This window comes from Bufo bufo, chromosome 9, assembly GCF_905171765.1.
Source record: "Bufo bufo chromosome 9, aBufBuf1.1, whole genome shotgun sequence".
In the NCBI taxonomy this organism is placed as follows: domain Eukaryota; kingdom Metazoa; phylum Chordata; class Amphibia; order Anura; family Bufonidae; genus Bufo; species Bufo bufo.
Window position 1 is genome coordinate 174,123,299 of NC_053397.1, and position 19,520 is coordinate 174,142,818.

The following is a 19,520-nucleotide window of genomic DNA, read 5'->3' on the forward strand; positions in this document are numbered from 1 at the left end:
GGAGAATGGTTTTCATTGCCGACTCGTAATGTGTAGCACAAGTGAAGGTTTTAGAAATTAAGGAAAATGTTGAGGACCAACACGAGCTCGCAATGACTGTATCTAAATCTCATTCCCAAGCTAAAAGGGGAGCTGTCTTAACAAGCGCGTGCTTAGATCCAAGGATGGAATAGACAGGTTTCAGTCCTGTACGAGGGGTACCTGTGGCATTCCAGAGATCCAGGACCTCCTTGCAGACCGAGACCTTAAAGTTTTTTTTGTTTGAATTAGGTGCCTTATTCTAAGATATTTATAGAGGTCTCTGTTGGGTATCGAGAATTGGGTACCAATATCGGAAAATTGCTTAAGATGTACACCCTCGAATAAGAAGGAAACCCTGGACACACCTTGCGCAGACCAGGTGCTGAGATCTAAGTCCTGTATGAAGAGGCTAAGCGTCTCCAAGGGGGCATCCCCATCGAGAGACATCTCTGATGTGGCTGTCCTAGAATGGAAGGTCTTCCATATCGAAATAGATGTGGAAAGGAAGCTAGGGAGGGGTCCCAGAGAACATGTTGGGTTAAGAGCTGCGAGCAATAGAGCTTTTAAGTTATGCTGGGGGGAGATCGCTTTTTCAATATGTGTCCAATGATGCTGTGTTTGTCCCTTCCACCACTCCCTCAAAAAGCTCATATGTGATGCCAAATAATAATCATAGATGTTGGGAAGTCCTAGGCCGTCCGCTTTTTTGTGTTTATTCAACTTTTGTAAGCTAGACGTGGACGCCTAGGGGACCAGATAAATGTATGCAGTAGTTTGTTTGTTCGGGAGAAGAAAGATTGAGGTAAGGAAATGGGGACGGTCCTAAATTTATATAGGATTTTTGGTAAAGTAAGCATTTAAAAAGTTGCAATGCGGCCCACCCATTAGATTTCTTGAAGTAGGTCTTTTTTCAATCTCCTCTAATAAAGGTAGGTAGTTGAGGCTATATAAGAGTTTAGTTCTATTGGGGACCCTTGTGCCCAAGTATTGGACATATTTGGTTTGCCAGTCTATGTTATAACCTTGTTGAAGCTATGAAAGGGAGGTGGGTCGTAGGTTAATAGGGAGGGCCTGGGATTTTTTTCATTTACCTTATAGAAGGAAAGTGTCCCAAAGTTTTGGATGATCTGCATAACAGCAGATACTGAGGATAGAGGGGAGCTTAGAGTCAAAATGACATCAACCGCATAAAGCGATAGTTTATGTTCCCTGCTACCTATTTTAATGCCCTTCACCTGATCTGAGAGTCTAATAGCCTGCGCTAGGGGTTCTATTGATAATATGAAAATGAGTGGGGACAGAGGGCAACCCTGTCGGGTTCCATTTGTTATATTAAAGGTGGAAGATATGGTATTGTTAATGTATACTTTAGCTGAGGGGTTGCGATACAGCGCCTGCGTCGCACCTAGAAATGGGCCGCATATCCCCATAGACTGTAGAACCGAGAAGGCGAATGTCCAATTAATGCCGTCAAACGCCTTTTCAGCGTCAAGGAGGACCAGTACTGCTTCTGAGCGGGATCTTTCCAGATAATCCACTATATTCAGGACTCTTCTTGTGTTTTAAATAATTTGCCTGTCTTTAATAAATCCTGACTGGTCGCAATCTATTAGAGTAGGTAAAAAAGGGGCTAGGCGGTTCGCTAGCAACTTCGCGTATATTTTTATATCAGTGTTTAAAAGCGAGATGGGTCTAAAATCTTGTGGCATCTTTGGGGGTTTCCCGGGTTTGGGGATGGTGATAATGACCGCAGAGAGCATCTCCTCCGGGAACGATCCGGAAGAAAAATCTTCCTGGAGTGCATTGTGTAGATGAGGTAGGAGGATATCCTGGAAGGACTTGTAATAGCAATTAGAGAGACCGTCAGGACCAGGAGCTTTATGGCTGGGGATAGATTGGATTATCTTTTTTATCTCTAAAACCGTGATGGGTGCGCTCAAAGTTTCCTGTTGCTTTGCAGAAAGAGTTGGGAGGTTCAATTTGGCGAGATAGTTATTGATCTCTCCGGCAGGATCGGGGCAGGAAGATGTAGGTGGTTTAATGTTGTAAAGGGCTGAGTAATATTCCATGAAGGAGTCAGCTATGCCCTGTGGGTCCAATATTTTGGAATTGGTTTTAGGCGATAAAAGGAAAGGGATCCTGGCCTTGGCAGATTGGCGCTTTAACCGCTGTGCCAATAGTTTGCCCACTTTGTTATTTTGGGAATAGTATTTAGCTTTGACCCTCTGTAGATTTTGTTCATACCTATATAGAAGGCAATCTTTAAGTTGAAGCCTAAGGGTCTTTCATTTCTCCGAATGAATGGGGTTTGTTACTTTCTTATCCCTGGCTTTTTTCGCCGTGTGAGCTAGTTTGATAAAAAATTCCCCGTACGTAGGCCTTATGTGCAGCCCATAACGTGATTGGGCAGGAGACTGAGCCAGTATTATGTCTGTAAAATTCTTTAAGGGCTGTTTCAATTTCGGCTCTGTAAGTTGGATGGGGCATTAAAAAGGTGTTGTTACGCTGAAGGGGGGGGACGTAGGCGAGTAAGCCTCTTGGAGCGAAATCGTGACTGCTGCATGGTCTGACCACTTAATCAAGCCTATTGTTGTCTCCCTGAGAAGAGGAAGAGGGGGCTTGGAGATCAATGCGGGAATACGTCCGATGCGCGGAGGAGAAGAGCGAGAAATCCTTCTCTTGCAGGTGTTGAATACGCCACGCATCAAACAGTTCCTCCGCGTGTACCCATTTCTGGAGGGCAGGGTGCATGATCCATCACCATAGTGATGGATCATGTGACGGACCATGTGATGAGGGTAGTGACATCATCAAAGGTCCTATTCCTCACAGAACAAGACAGAAGAGATGCCGGCTGCGCGAACAAGTGGATTAAGGTGAGTTAAATTTTTTTATTTTTTTTTTAACCCCTCCAGCCCTATTATACTGTGCATTCTGTATTCAGAATGCTATTATTTTCCCTTATAACCATGTTATAAGGGGAAATAATACAATCTACACTACAACTAACCCAAACCTGAACTTCTGTGAAGAAGTTCGGGTCTGGGTACCGCGCGGGTGCAATGTGTTTTAAAAACTGAACCTCGGAACGCAATCGCAGTCAAAACTGGCTGCAATTGCGTTCCTACTCGCGCGGGTTTGCCGCAATGCACCAGGACGCATCCGGACCTAATCCGGACACGCTCGTCTGCAAGGGGCCTAAGTGGGAGAACTTGCAAAATTGCAGGGTGTTTAAATACTTCTGTTCCTCACTGTATCTAATAGGCGACCTTGATTGCTGATGCACACATAGGTAACTAGGAGCAACACCTATATGTGCAGGGTCTGAGCTCCTGAAAATAAATGCATAGCGGCATAGGGAGGTTTAGCGTAGGACCTGCCTGAACTGAGACCACCTTGGCACTGGGTAGGTGGGCACAGATGTATTTTGATCAAAATGGATTGGCTAAGAGTCTTAGATTTTATCATTAGAGTCAGAGCTTAGTCCATGTTATGTTTGCATCTATTACTATAGTGCATTATTTTCTGTGACTTTATAAGACCCCATGTCTAATCAGATCACACCTGTAATCATTTACATATCTGCATGCCGAGTTTGCAGCAATCCAATATTTCAATCTGGATAGGCTATTTATTTATTTATTTTGTCAATGAGTGTACTTTAAGTCATAATTTAAAGGGATCATGTCACCATGAAAATGCAGTGCAATTTGCAGGTAGCATGTTATAGAGCAGGAGGAGCTGAGCAGATTAATATATATAGTTTTAATGGAAAATATTCAGTAATACTGGTAATTCACACATTTAAATCTCTGCTCAGTCTATGCTTAGGAGTCATGTAGACGGTCCTATTCAGTAACTGACAGCTATCTCTGTATGGTTGGTCATGCAGAGTTATCTGTCAATCATTGATTGGACCGGCCTTATGACTCCTAGGCAAAGACTTAAATGAATACATTTTATATTATACTGAACCGTTTCCCATACCTCTATATATCAATCTGCTCAGCTCCTCCTGCTCTATAACATGCTGCCTGCAGATTGCACTGCATTTTCATGGTGACAGATTCACTTTAATGAATAAAAAAAATATATATTTGTCATTTCTTGACCTGTTCTTTAATCTGCTTCCCTCAATGTAGCATTTGCTGCCCTCAGTAGTGTGTCTGCTGCTGCCCCAGCCCCCTTCTTGCTGTTTCCAAAATTGTGCATCCTGCTGTCCCAATACTATGCCAACCAGTGCGCCCAATGCTGTGCCATGCTCAAGCTTCTAATGCAGCACGATGCTGACAGCATGAAATATGACTTTTTTTGTCTTTAGGGCCATGTCTCTTTTAAACCCACGATAGATCAGCAGCGATCATGTGCCAACTGTGATACCACGTTACTGGATGGAGATTTTACTGTGACCTATGATGTTAATAGACAATCCCCTGGAAACATACAGGTGAGGTTTAGAAATGACTGTACATTCTAATTAATTAGCTATTACGTTTCAAGGGGTTTTCATTAATGTGCCATATTCCTTTCAATTACTCCCTTAAAGGGGCTTTCCGGGAGTTTTTTTTACAGCTGATTGGCGGGGGTCCCGGGTGTCGGACCCCCACCAATCAGATACTGATGATCTATCCAGAGGATAGGCCATCAGTAAGAAAAAATCTCAGAAAACCCTTTTAACAGAGTGTTGCTATGTCTTCCCTGTCTTCAGCTCAGTGTATACAGAAGACAGAGGGGCGGTCCTTAACAAAGCAGGCCTGCATTAGGCTTCAGAGTGAGGAGGCGTGTCTCTCAGTAATCCAATCTAATTGGCTGTCAGGAAGCTGCTGGCTAAAACAAATGTGTATGAGACGTGAGGAAAGGCAGTTTTGGCCTCAGAGAACTGGCAGAGGAGCCATCTTGAGCAGATTCTTATAATGCAGGGTTCAGAACAGCAGTAACTAAGGGAAAAGTTCGAGGAAAACAGTGGTATGTGAAGAAACTAAAAATTGCTTTATGCATAATGATGCTGCAGCAGTAACATATGCTAAAATAAATATTTTTTTAATGAAAACATAACAGTTACACTTTATCTCTTGCTAAAAAAAACTAATGTAGAGCTGGGAAAATACATATACTAATAAATGGCCTAAAGGGAACATATTACTAAAGACGAGAACACAAATGAGTATTTTAGATATAATTAAAAGTGAAATTAATGGTGAAATCTCAAAATAAATAAATCCCACCAGATGGCCCAAGGTCTGGCAGTGCCCAATCAACTGTACGTTGATCCGGAAGAATATGGTTTTCAATAGCAATGAAATATCTGTGTTCTTTTTTTTTTTTAGGTTGTCAATGGATACTTTGTTCACTTTTTTGCTCCCTCTAAATTGCCTAGTGTAACCAAAAATGTAATTTACATCATAGACAAAAGTGGATCAATGATTGGTCAAAAAATGGAGCAGGTAAGATACATCTATGTCAAATTAAGAGTCATTCATAGTTGGTTTGTTTTCCAGGTTGCATCAATATCTTGTTAAAATAATCATTTATATAGGTAGCTGTAATTCTGTATTTCTTTCACCTGTATTGCTCCTATCTCTCGTTCTGGGATGTGGTCACATGACCATGTCCATGCAGCTTTATTATATTTCCTGTGATGTTATGTCCATAAGTGAGATAAAAGAGTGTCTATCTGGGTGGGAGGAGCTATAAACTAGCTGGGCGTCATTAGGGGCAGTGATAGGGGAGTGTCTATGTAACTAGCTGGGTGGGAGGAGCTATAAACTAGCTGGGTGTTGTTATGGGCAGTAATAGAGGAGTGTCCATGTAAATATCTGGGTGGGAGGAGCTACGAAGTAGCTGGGCGTTGTTAGGGGCGGTGCTGGAGCTGTGGCAGAGAAAGGAGAAGTGCAACATGCGTTTGGTTGGATACAGCAACAGAAAGTGCTATATACAGGATGATCGGTTTACATGGTAACAACAGGTCACGAGAGTCCAAACTGAAAAAGAAAAGCATAAGGAAGATATACATGAGGTAAGCAATTACATGAGCATATCTAAAACCCCATAATAAGGGTCCATTCACACGTCCATAGAGTGGGTCCGACCCATTCATTCTCTATGGGGCAGGAATAGATGCGGAGAGCACACTATGTGCTCTCCACATCAGCATTTCCGGAGCGCGGCCGCGATTTTCCGGTCCACAGCTCCGTAAAAAAATAGAGCATGACCTATTCTTGTCCGCAATTGCGGACAAGAATAGGCATTTCTATGGGGGTGCCGGCCGGGTGTAATATACTACGGACGTCTGAATGGAGCCTAATTACAGAAAACCCTTTTAAACTCATTTTCTTTTCAGATTTTATGAGGCTTAAGCCTCTTGCACACGAACATTGTGCATCCGTTCCGTGCAATTTGCGGTCCTCAATGCATGGGCAACATCCGCGCCGCGGCCAGGATGAATCGAGACCCATTCAACTTGAATGGGTCCGTTATCCGTCCACACCGCAAAAAAATAGAAGAAGTGAATCAGTCCGCATCCGTGATGCGGAGTGCACACAGGCCGGTGCCCATGTATTGCGGGCCGCTATACGGCCACGGGCACACAATGTTCGTGTGCAAGAGGCCTCAGTCATTGTATAAAGAAACTTTATGCAAGTTGTAGTTATACTATATCCCATAACATGTTGGACTTTGTCTAGTGCCTCTACTGAAACTCTCAGAAATCTGTGAAGTAGAATCTCACTTTGTTATATTTGTAAGTTGCACCATTTATTAAGGTGGAGGCACCCACTTTTTTTTTTAACTGCTGCAGTTTTTGATACATTTTTTCAAGCAGGTTTTTTTTAGCTAAAGCCTCTCCTTCCTGCTGGATCCATTTTTAACATTGACTCACAAACATCAAAAAAAGATCAAAGATGAAAATAAATGGTAAAATATTTTTCAGATGCAGCAGTTGCATATACTGTATATTCAAGTAGCAGTTGCGTATCCAATGAAATATGTATCTTATATGACATTTATTGGTATAACATGCTCTCCTAGTGTCTTCTTGCAGACCACTCCTGCAGACTGCTAGCACTTTCATGTGTATATTTTCATAGACTAAGGGCTCATGCACACGACCATATGTATTTTGCGGTCCGCAAACAACGGATCCACAAAAAATACGGATGACATCCTTATGCATTCTGTATTTTGCGGAACTGAACAGCTGGCCCTTCATAGAACAGTACTATCCTTGTCCGTAATACGGAAAATAATAGGATATGTTCTATTTTTTTGCGGAACGGAAATACGGAAATTGAAAGCATACAGAGTAACTTCCGTTTTTTTTGAGGACCCATTGAAGTGAATAGTTCCGCATACAGATTTTCTATTGGATTGAGATCTGGGCTTTGACTAGGCCATTCCAACACATTTACATGTTTCCCCTTAAACCACTCAAGTGTTGCTTTAGCAGTGTGTTTGGGGTCATTGTCCTGCTGGAAGGTGAACCTCCATCCTAGCCTCAAATCACGCACAGAGTGGTACAGGTTTTGCTCAAGAATATCCCTGTATTTAGCACCATCCATCTTTGCCTCAACTCTGACCAGTTTCCCAGTCCCGGCTGCTGAAAAACATCCCCCCAGCAGGATGCTGCCACCACCATGTTTCACTGTGGGGATGGTGTTCTTTGGGTGAAGTGATGTATTGGGTTTGCACCAGACATAGCGTTTTCTTTGATGGCCGAAAAATTCAATTTTAGTCTCATCAGACCAGAGCACCTTCCTCCATACATTTTGGGAGTCTCCCACATGCCTTTTTGCAAACTCACAACGTGCCTTTTTGTTTTTAGCTGAAAGTAATGGCTTTCTTCTGGCCACTCTGCCTTAATGCCCTCCTTACCTGGTCCGTGAGTTTTGGTGGGCGGCCGTCTCTTGGCAGGTTTGCTGTTGTGCCATGTTCTTTCCATTTGGTTATGATAGATTTGATGGTGCTCCTGGGGATCATCAAAGATTTGGATATTTTTTTATAACCTAACCCTGACTTGTACTTCTCAACAACATTGTCCCTTACTTGTTTGGAGAGTTCATTGGTCTTCATGGCAGTGTTTGGTTAGTGATACTTCTTGCTTAGGGTCCATTCACACGTCTGACACCGGCCATGTGCACATGGCCGGCACTATAATAGAAAATGCCTATTCTTGTCCGCTATTGCGTTCTATTATTTTGTTGTCCGCATCTTTTCCGGCCCCGTTGAAAATGAATGGGACCGCACCCATTCTGCATAATTGCGTAACGGATCCTGACCAATCATACGGACTTCTGAATGGACCCTTAGGTGTTGCAGCCTCTTGGGCCTTTCAAAAAAGGTGTGTATATGTAATGACAGATCATGTGACACTTAGATTGCACACAGGTGGACATCATATCACTAATTATGTGACTTCTGAAGGTAATTGGTTGCACCAGAGCTTTTTATGGGCTTCCTAACAAAGGGGGTGAATACATACGCACATGACAATTTTCTGTTTTATATTTCTAAACAATAGTTTTATTTATATAGTTTTCTCATTTCACTTCACCAACTTAGACTATTGTGTTCTGATCCATCACATGAAATTCAGATTAACAAAACATTGAACTTAGGGCTGTAATGTAACAAAATACAAAAAAAAAAGTCAAGGAGGGTGAATACTTTTGCAAGGCACTGTACGTTAGTGTGCATGAGCCCTAAATGCTGTGTATGCATGTATACTTCAAGAATGTGTCTGTATTTAGACAAAACAAGCCCTTCTTCGCATTCTGAATGACACGGCCCAGCATGATCACTTTAATTTCATACTGTTTTCCGATGATGCTCAAGTTTGGAAAGATTCCTTAGTTAAAGCAACTCCAGAAAACCTGGAAGAGGCTAGAACTTTCGTCAAGTCGATTATTCCTGATGGCCGTAAGTTAAATTGTCTTATGTAAATGTATCCACCAGCAATTTATATTGTGCCAAATAAACAAAGATGTAATGCCTCATTCACACGTCAATGTTTTGGTCAGTGATTTCCATCAGTGATTTTGAGCCAAAACCAAGAGTGGAGCTACACAGACATAAGGTATAAAGGATCTGCACCAGAAGTATCTACACCTGTTCTGTGTTTAGAGCCGCACCTGGTTTTGGCTCAAAATCACTGATGGAAATCACTGACCGAACGCTGACTGTGTGAATGAGGCATAACAGGAAGCTCCGGGTCCCTGGTGCAAAATATGTTACTGTGGCCCATACACAGGCATTTAATACTGGCCATATAAATCCACCTTTAGGCCCCTTTCACACGGGTGAGAATTCCACGTGGGTGCAATGCATGAGGTGAACACATTGCACCTGCACTGAATCCGGACCCATTCACTTCAATGGGGCTGTGTACATGAGCGGTGATCCGTTCGCCATTGACATTCAATGGTGTTCATAACTGATGCAGATGGTTGTATTATCAGTAACAGAAGCGTTTTTGCTGAACCCTGCTGGATCAGGCAAAAACGCAAGTGTGAAAGTAGCCTTTGTCTTTTGTCCTGCACCAGGTTTATCATCCAGCCTGCAAAAAAAAAAACTGATGCAGATGAGCATGCTCGGCCGAACACTATATATATATATATATATATATATACAGTACAGACCAAAAGTTTAGACACACCTTCTCATTCAAAGAGTTTTCTTTATTTTCATGACTATGAAGGCATCAAAACTATGAATTAACACATGTGGAATTATATACATAACAAACAAGTGTGAAACAACTGGAAATAAGTCATATTCTAGGTTGATTACTGCTTTGCACACTCTTGGCATTCTCTTGATGAGCTTCAAGAGGTAGTCCCCTATAATGGTCTTCCAACAGTCTTGAAGGAGTTCCCAGAGATGCTTAGCACTTGTTGGCCCTTTTGCCTTCACTCTGCAGTCCAGCTCACCCCAAACCATCTCGATTGGGTTCAGGTCCTGTGACTGTGGAGGCCAGGTCATCTCCTTCATGGTCAAATAGCCCTTACTTTCAAAGTTTTCCCAATTTTTCGGCTGACTGACTGACCTTCATTTCTTAAAGTAATGATGGCCACTCATTTTTCTTTACTTAGCTGCTATTTTCTTGCCATAATACAAATTCTAACAGTCTATTTAGTAGGACTATCAGCTGTGTATCCACCTGACTTCTCCTCAACGCAACTGATGGTCCCAACCCCATTTATAAGGCAAGAAATCCCACTTATTAAACCTGACAGGGCACACCTGTGAAGTGAAAACCATTTCAGGGGTCTACCTCTTGAAGCTCATCAAGAGAATGCCAAGAGTGTGCAAAGCAGTAATCAAAGCAAAAGGTGGCTACTTTGAAGAACCTAGAAAATGACATATTTTCAGTTGTTTCACACTTGTTTGTTATGTATATAATTCCACATGTGTTAATTCATAGTTTTGATGTCTTCAGTGTGAATCTACAATTTTCATAGTCATGAAAATAAACAAAACTCTTTGAATGAGAAGGTGTGTCCAAACTTTTGGTCTGTACTTTATATTAGTAATTACACATTTATTTTGTGCCATATATTTTTTACAATTACAAAATTATCTCTATTTCTGCAGGAATTTGAACTACCAAGCTTGTATATTAGAGGCAAGGATGTTAACCACTACACTATACATGTTAACCTGCACAAAAATATAAAATAAGTCTTCTGCTGAATAGGAATACTCACTAAATCAGAAACCACTATGGAGGATTTTCTCACACAGTTTAGCATTCAGCTTTATAGTTGAGTGGCTAAGGTCCTTGCCACTAATGTACAAGCTTGGGAGTTCAAATCCTGGCAGAAAAGTTTCAGAAATTAGATTTAAATACACTGGGGTGTCCCCAAACACTGACTCCATATATGGATATAGCTATATATGGAGTCAGAGCAGGGACTCCTAAGCCGAACTGGAGTCAGAAAAGAAGCTGTCACTGTACTGCCACCTAGTGAAGGCAGCAACCAGCAGATTGCAAATTTGGATTTCTAAACTGGACGTACAGGAGAGAGAACTGTTAGTTATCTCTCTACTTTCAAATCCACCATAAACATGCACAATCAGCTCATATTAATGGAGAGAGGGGGAAAAAGTACTCAACTTTTTATGTATGTTAATTCTATATAGAAAGTCAGTGAAATGTAAACATGCACCTTATCATTATAATATGTTTTATTATAGTTACAAACATTAATAGTCCAGTATTAATGGCTGTGGAGCAGCTGAATAAAGCGCATGAACTTAAAATTGTTCCCGAGCGAAGTGTTTCCTTAATTATTCTTCTTACTGATGGAGACCCCAATACAGGTAGGTAAAATACAAGTGATTTTAAATTGATACACTAAGATATGTATCTGCCAGGAGAAGCCTTAAAGGGGTTTTCAATGTTAATTTTTTTAGTCAAATTAACTCCCAAAGGAAACATACTTACCAGCTCGCCGACTCTCAGTTCCATCCCTATGGGTCCCAGGCTGTCTTATTTGGACTTCTGGTCCTCATAGGTAAACCTTCTGCACAGACTGGAGTCACGTTCACCGCTGCAGCCAATGACTGGCTGCAGTAGTGACATGTCCCAAGAGGTATGTGACCGCTGTACCGCTTGGGAGCACCAAGTGTAGGGGAGCAGGTAATCATGCTTCCCTTGACAGGTCCCACTGGGTGTGTCGGTGTGTGTGTGTGTGTGTGGGGGGGGGGGGGGGGGTGTGAAAGGAAGGGTATAATTTAAAGAGAATCTGTCACTTCTCCTGATATATCTGGTAGGACAGGAGGCAGAATGCCACGACCTAGTCTCACCAGTGAGGTCGCATTGAGTTTGGCACCATGTGACTCAACTGGGAAGGGATTAGGCTGTGGCAATACATAGACCCTGGGGGCTCATGCACACAAACATATTTTCTTTCTGTGTCCGTTCCGTTTTTTGTGCGGACCATATGCAGAACCATTTATTTCAATGAGTCCGCCAAAAAAAAACGGAGGTGACTCAGTGTGCATTCCGTTTGCGTATGTCCATATTTCCGTTCCGCAAAAAAATAGAACATGTCCTATTGTCTGTATTACGGACAAGGATAGTACTGTTCTTTTAGGGGCCAGCTGTTCTGTTCCGCAAAATACGGAATACACACGGATGTCATCCGTATTTTTTGGGGATCCATTTTTTGCAACCCGCAAAATACATACAGTACGATCGTGTGCATGAGCCCTTAAAGACATTGGCGCTAGAATGTGTATTATATGCACATACAGTCCTGATCAAAAGTTTAAGACCACTTGAAAAATGGCAAAAAATCTTATTTGATTTTGGCTGGATCTTAACAAGGTTCCAAGTAGAGCTTCAACATGCAACAAGAAGAAATGGGAATGAGACAAAATATTTTTTGAGCATTCAATTTAATGAAAACAACGAATAAACTGAAACAGGCTGTTTTTCAGCTGATCAAAAGTTTAGGACCACACCTCCAAAAAAAACCTATACCCCCCCAAAACAGAAAAACATGAACTCAGTAATGAGTAGCTCCGCCGTTATTGTTTATCACTTGAAAAATTAGTTTAGGCATGCTTGATGCAAGCGTTTCCATGAGGTGAGTGGGAACATTTCTCCAAGTGGTGAAGATGGATGCTCGAAGGCCATCTACTGTCTGGAACTGTTGTCCATTTTTGTAAACTTCCCTTGCCATCCATCCCCAAAGGTTCTCAATTGGATTTAGATCAGGGGAACACGCAGGATGGGCCAAAAGAGTGATGTTATTCTCCTGGAAGAAGTCCCTTGTCCTGCGGGCATTGTGTACTGTAGCATTGTCCTGTTGAAAAACCCAGTCGGTACCACACAGACGAGGGCCCTCAGTCATGAGGAATGCTCTCTGCAACATCTGGACATAGCCAGCGGCCATTTGACGCCCCTGCACTTCCTGAAGCTCCATTGTTCCACTGAAGGAAAAAGCACCCCAGACCATTATGGCGCCCCGTCTACTGTGGCGCGTAGAAAACATCTCAGGTGGGATCTGCTTGTCATGCCAGTAACGTTGGAAACCATCAGGACCATCAAGGTTAATTTTTTTCTCATTAGAGAATAAAACTTTCTTCCACCTTTGAATGTCCCATGTTTGGTGCTCTCTTGCAAAGTCCAAACCAGCAGTTCTGTGGCGTTCAAGGAGACGAGGTCTTTGAAGACATTTTTTGTTTTTGAAGCCCTTCAGTCTCAGATGCCGTCTGATGGATATGGGGCTGCAGTCAGCACCAGTAAGGGCCTTAATTTGGGTCGAGGATCGTCCAGTGTCTTGAAGGACAGCCAATTGGATCCTCCGACTCAGTGCTGATGAAATTTTTTGGGGTCTTCCACTTGACTTTTTTGTTCCATAACCCTCAGGATCATTTAAGAAATTCCAAATGACTGTCTTACTGCGTCCCATCTCAGCAGCGATGGCGCGCTGTGAGACCCTGCTTATGCAGTTCAACAACACGACCACGTTCAAAAAGGGAGAGTTTTTTTGCCTTTGCCATCACAACATGTGACTACCTGACAGAAAGTGACAAAGAATCCACATCTTTGCACAGATTTGGCCTTTTAAAGGCATGTGGTCCTAAAATTTGGATCAGCTGAAAAACAGCCTGTTTCAGTTTAATCGTTTTCAATTAATTGAATGCTCAAAAAATGTTTTGTCTCACTCTCATTTCTTCTTGTTGCATGTTGAAGCTCTACTTGGAACCTTGTTAAGATCCAACAATGTAAAATATGATTTTTTCAAGTGGTCTTAAACTTTTGATCAGGACTGTATTATAAGCTGCTCTGGAATTCACTGTAGTGAATCCACTCAGCTACGCCGCAGCTGATTTCTACATGTAGCTGCATGGGTGAGTGTATGTGCAGTAACACGCATGTTGCTGATACAGGCCCAAGATCTATTCATGTTTCCACACAATTTTATTGACAATTTAGATAAAATAAATGTTAAAACTGTATTAGACCCGTTTAACATCTGCGGTTTGAGATCAGTTAGGCAACAGCCTGTTGAATCTCTCTGCATTCCACCATTGCCGGAAGCAACCGCACCGCCATCCAGCCCCATTCACTTTAATAGGCCGGACGAATTCCGCTGCATGCATATGTGACACAGGCCTCACTCCTTTAAGGTCATACTACTTTACATGGCTTACACTTGCTGAGAATATGGCTGTAGTTACTTACAAAGGATGTAGAGTGGGGGTGGGGGGAATGTTCCTCAAAAGTCTCAGAGAGGGTTAAAAAGTAAACAAAGTAATATCTCCTAAGGTGAATCAAACCCTGCAAAAATCCAGGAAAATGCAAAGAAAGCCATTCAGGGCAAATACACCTTGTACAGTCTTGGTTTTGGCCAAGGAGTCAATTATCCTTTTCTGGAGAAGTTAGCACTGGAAAATTCAGGAATTGCCCGTCGCATATATGAAGACTCGGATGCAGACTTGCAGTTGCAGGTAAATTGTTATATTGCAATATTATGGTTTTTATCATCATTAACTGCTAAAAACACACTGCATATTTTGTAATGATTATTCGACCACCAGGGATATTACTGAGCCAATGGACCACTAGATAACTAGGGATGTCTAAAGAACTAATTGGTTATTGGGGAAAGGCATAAAGTGCTGGGCTACCAGGTATAAATCATAATTATCAGGGGCACCAGGGTCAAGAGGTGCATTACAGGTGTACCTACGGTAAGTGTTTCAGGTGCAGATTTGTGTGCACAGAGACAGACATTCTCCGATGGATTGGAGCATACCACATTTTTTTATGACGCATTTAGTATGAATTCCTCAGAATATAACTCTGTATGACTTTATATGAAATCAGAGGCATTTGGATGTACTGTAGGGTCCCATAGACTTCTATGAGTGCCATTTATGGCTGTATAACATGCAATCTGTGCAAGAACAGTAATAGGGAGCTGTTCCAGTTGAAATCCCTGGTTCTTTCAGACATCCAATTGTTCGTGAACACATACTGTATACCATACATAGTTACCAACATTTCTATGTGTGTGTTGGATTTAACTATGTATTAGGCCTCCGTGTTGCATCCATTTTTTGCGGACCCATTGATTTCAATGGGTCTTTGGGTTGCATTTTGCAGCCAAGAATAGTTCATGTTTTATATTTTGTTGAATGTACATTTGGACGCAGAAAGCACATATATCATCTGTCTGCTTTCCGCGTTCCTATGTTCATTCTGCAAAAAGATAGAACATATTCTATACTTGGCCGCAAAGTCTGGCCCACGGACCCATCGAAGTCAATGGTTCCAAGAAAAAACAAAAACAGATGCAACATGGACGTCATCTGTATTTTGTGGATCTGCATTTTATGCACCGCAAAATACATACAGTTGTGTGTATGAGGCATGTAGTAATGAATCCCAGCAGCTGTGTCTTTGCAAATTCAGTTTATTCCAGAATATGTCCTACAACCAGGACGCATTTCGGCAAACATGTCTTTATCAACAGGTACGTTTGCCGAAAGGCGTCCTGGTTGTAGTACATATTCTGGAATAAACTGAATTTGCAAAGACAGCTGCTGGGACTCATTAATTTACTACATGTTAACTGTGGAGGTGGCTCCTTTTCCCGTGCAGCGTGCATTGAGCGAGTGCTGACCGGTTTTGCTACTTGTGTGTATGAGGCAGGCTTTACACTTATTAACAGGAAGGATGGATTCACATCGCTGCCATTTTTTGTACTGGTAACTGTTGGCATAGGTTCATCCTTTATATACCTTTTTTTAACTTCCGCTTTCTGTTCTCTAGAAGCCCCTTTTGCTGACTGTTTTACAGCAAATTTTATAAACCAATCACTTAATGTTTGGAAAAATTTGCTTGCTGGTCTGTTAAATTAAAGGAATTGTCAAACACCTATAATGCCCCCCAAAATGCCCGGGCACCTCATACAGGTTATACTTACCCCTCTCCCTGGCACCCACATCGCTCCTGATGCCTACACGGTCGCCACTGCATCTCCCCGGCGCGCGAATCAAAACATCTAGTGAATAGCAGGCCGTGACAGGGACAAGTCTCCCTAGCATCACCCACGACGAGGTGCTGGGGCATTATAGGAGTTGGATAACCTCTTTAAATAAAGTGAATTGTATACATCAGATAGCTGATAATTATTTCTCCATATTTCATTAGGGAGAGGGGGCTAAGATGTTGTCAGATGGGGAAGAAAGGATCGGGCCTATTATAATCCAAAATTCTTTGTTCCCTCAACATTAACAATGGTTGGGGAGGAAGGGGGATTCAGAAGGCCCTAGTACACATAATATGGTGAAAACCAGCTGACTTGGACCAGTGCTATGTAGTGTGTATGGCCAGATTAAGTTGATATGTACACACAAATTATCATGAAGATTTACTCAAGTGATATTTTGTTCTTAAATGGTAGGGCTTCTACACCGAAATTGCAAATCCAACATTGATTGACATAGAAATGCAATATCCTGAGAACGCTATCGCTGACCTCACTCAGAACAACTTCAGGCATTACTTTGAAGGGAGTGAAATTGTGGTCGCCGGACGTGTAACAGATAATGACTTGAACTCATTTATTGTGGATGTAAAGGCAAAAGGGGTAAGTGCCATAAAATGTTACTTTCTCTGTGTCAGTAGTCATTCAGTCATTCTTCATCCTTGGCTGCTGTCAGCTCAGATGCATTAGAACAGAACATTGGTCAGTGACGGGAGCTTACCTGTATTGTCTCATGGGAGTCAGATCTTGCCAGATAACCTCCAAGCCTGTTGCTTTGTCCTTCCTCCAGGCTTTTCACATGGGCATGTCAATGAGATGAGAATTTGAGGATTTGCCTTTTTACTGCTCTATTGCTGCCTTCTCTCCCATTCAGTGTTGGGAGTGTAGAACCCTTTAAGGGTACAGCTACACATGGTGTAAATGCTGTGACTTTCCAGAGCAATATTTTGTGCAGAAAATCTGTAGTATTTACATGCTGGAAAAAAGACTCCGCAGCATGTCTATTTATGCTGCAGGTGTCACCAGAGACTTTCAACCTTTTGCAGTGACCTGAAGGATCACTGTAAGGCCTCATGCACACGACCGTTGTTTGGGTCCGCATCCGAGCCGCAGTTTTGGCAGATTGCAGATTCGCTGCAGATTTTCTGCTGCAGAAATTTTATATGAATATAAATATGAAAGAGATACGTATTTTCTGTACAGAGGAAAATACTTTACCAGACAAATAAGCATCTAGATTTCTTTGGTTTAACTTACTGCTATTGTATGAATAGGCAGATGCATCTTTAAAATATACTGAAAATGTCCAACTTCAAGAAAAGGATGATGAGAGCAAGCAGCAAAAATACATCTTTGGTGACTTTACAGAGAGACTCTGGGCATATCTAACCATACAGGAGCTCTTGGAGAAACGGTAAGTAAAGGGGTGGAATGTAGTACATAATTCTAGACTCAAGGCATGACTTGGGTAAAGGGTAAAAAGCACAGCAGATGCTATGGGGCCAAGAAACCAATGGGCTCCACTTCCATTTCTACAGTAACAATGTTAACCCCTTAGTGACAAACCATACATCTCTCACTAAGCGCTCTCGTCCTCTGGCTGGCCCTGTCTGCGCTCTAAATCTCGCGCCTGCGCCGTACCAGTCTTCAGTCGGCGCAGGCACACTGAGAGGAGGACGCTCGCTCGGCCGCTCCTTCCTCAATGCGCCTGCGCCGATGACGTCACATCACCCGGCGCAGGCACACTGAGGAAGGAGCGGCCGCGAGCGAGCGTCCTCCTATCAGTGCGCCTGCGCCGACTGAAGACGGCGAAGGCGCGAGATTTAAAACGCAGACAGGACCAGCCAGAGGACGAGAGCAAACGCTGACCCTGTCAATCAACATGAGGAGGGGGCGTCTTTTTAAATGGAGGATGCGGCTGCTACCAGCAAGTAGCCGCCCTACTTGCTGGTAGAGAGGTAATTTACATATTATAAAAGTCAGTTTTTTGAAGAAACTATTGAATGAAAAAGAGTAAGAGCACTATAAATTGATAAATCGCAGTATAAGGATTTTAAGTAGCCAAAAAATGAAAAATTTGTTTAGGGGGCTGACAGAAGCCCTTTAAAGAGTCACTGAGCTTTCCAAAAACGTTTCATATGTCATAGCGGCATATCCAAGGTTTTAATCGGTGGAGGTCACTACTATGTGAGCACTTCTCTCTCTTTGTTTTAACGATCAATGGGGGAATAAGCACTCAGACCCCTCAATCAAAACCTTTGTTATGTTGCTGTGACATTACAAAAGTTTTTTGAAAGCTCAGCGACTCTTTAAACTATCCGAGTAACCACTGAACATGGATCTCTGTTTTAGGCCTCATGCACACGACCGTTGTGTGCATCCGCGGCCTTTGTTCCGTTTTCCGTTTTTTTTGCGGACCCATTGACTTTTAATGGGTCCGTGGAAAAATCGGAAAATGCACCGCTTGGCTTCCGTGTCCGTGATCCGTTTTTCCAGTCCGTGAAAAAAATATGACCTGTTAAAAATGACAGGGATTTAGGATTTTTAGTTTACAGTAAACATTCTGTAACTGTAGCAGCCAGTGTCAGGCAGCTGCTGCCAAGGCTAATCAGAAGTGGCATAAATGCCCATGATGAGAACTAGCACTTTACAAATCACTAGTCAGACTGCACATGGAGTATTGTGTACAATTTTGGGTAACTGTGCATAACAAAGACATAGCAGAGTTAGAGAGGGTACAAAGGCAACTAAGGGTAGGTTCAACACCTCAGTTTATCAAATCCGTCAGGCTGTCCCGGCAGAGAACAGCCTGCCTGAGATCATTGGATCCCTCCCAACCAGATACTGCCGTTCACTGCCGGACCCCATTGACTATAGTGGGATCAGCGCTTTCCGGCATAAGTGCCATTGCATGCAACTGTTTTTGTCTGTCTGGTAATATGCTCCCATTGTGATGAGACAACCCCTTTGAGGTAAGGAAAATTGTATTATGCCTAATGGGGAAAAGTCAAACATACACATTTTTTATGCCTATAACTCATTAAAATGTTGTAGATAATGTTTGACCATTGATAAACCAAAATAACTCACCAAAAATACCTGTAACCAGATTTACATTTAGGGTTTTAAAATCCTTTTGTTTAATCCAAGACTTCATGCAGACCCATCAGAAAAAGTGAACCTAACAGCACAAGTGCTCGAGCTCTCCCTAAAGTTCAAATTTGTGACTCCTTTAACATCAATGGTAGTTACAAAGCCGGAGGAAGAAAGCAAGGTCAAAGAAGAAATAATTGCTGATAAATTTGTGGAAAGTACAGGTAGGAGAATTATTACAGATGCAACACACAAAAAGACTATTTTTGTTGATGGTTTCCCACAGATTTTTACATTGATGACCTATCCTCGGGATGGGACATCAGTATCTGGGGGTCTGACAACCGCATCCTCCACCATTCAGCTGTTTGAAGAGACCGTGGCTCACTGGTGAGCAATGCGGTC

The 19,520-nt window shown here is 42.3% G+C and overlaps 1 protein-coding gene across 3 annotated transcripts in view; it reads left to right on the forward strand.

The window, feature by feature from the left end:
- The window catches only part of LOC120978607 (inter-alpha-trypsin inhibitor heavy chain H3-like), a 110,344-nt gene that overhangs the window by 49,967 nt on the left and 40,857 nt on the right, over window positions 1-19,520 (forward strand). For 2 of the 3 annotated variants that reach the window (XM_040406852.1, XM_040406853.1), the window contains exons 8-15: window positions 4,343-4,468; window positions 5,349-5,465; window positions 8,766-8,934; window positions 11,212-11,337; window positions 14,297-14,478; window positions 16,440-16,625; window positions 17,297-17,436; window positions 19,173-19,339. In XM_040406852.1, coding sequence (XP_040262786.1) covers window positions 4,343-4,468; window positions 5,349-5,465; window positions 8,766-8,934; window positions 11,212-11,337; window positions 14,297-14,478; window positions 16,440-16,625; window positions 17,297-17,436; window positions 19,173-19,339 — 1,213 coding nt within the window. The remainder of the gene's footprint in view (window positions 1-4,342; window positions 4,469-5,348; window positions 5,466-8,765; window positions 8,935-11,211; window positions 11,338-14,296; window positions 14,479-16,439; window positions 16,626-17,296; window positions 17,437-19,172; window positions 19,340-19,520) is intronic. The other variant, XM_040406854.1, reaches the window with a different exon arrangement.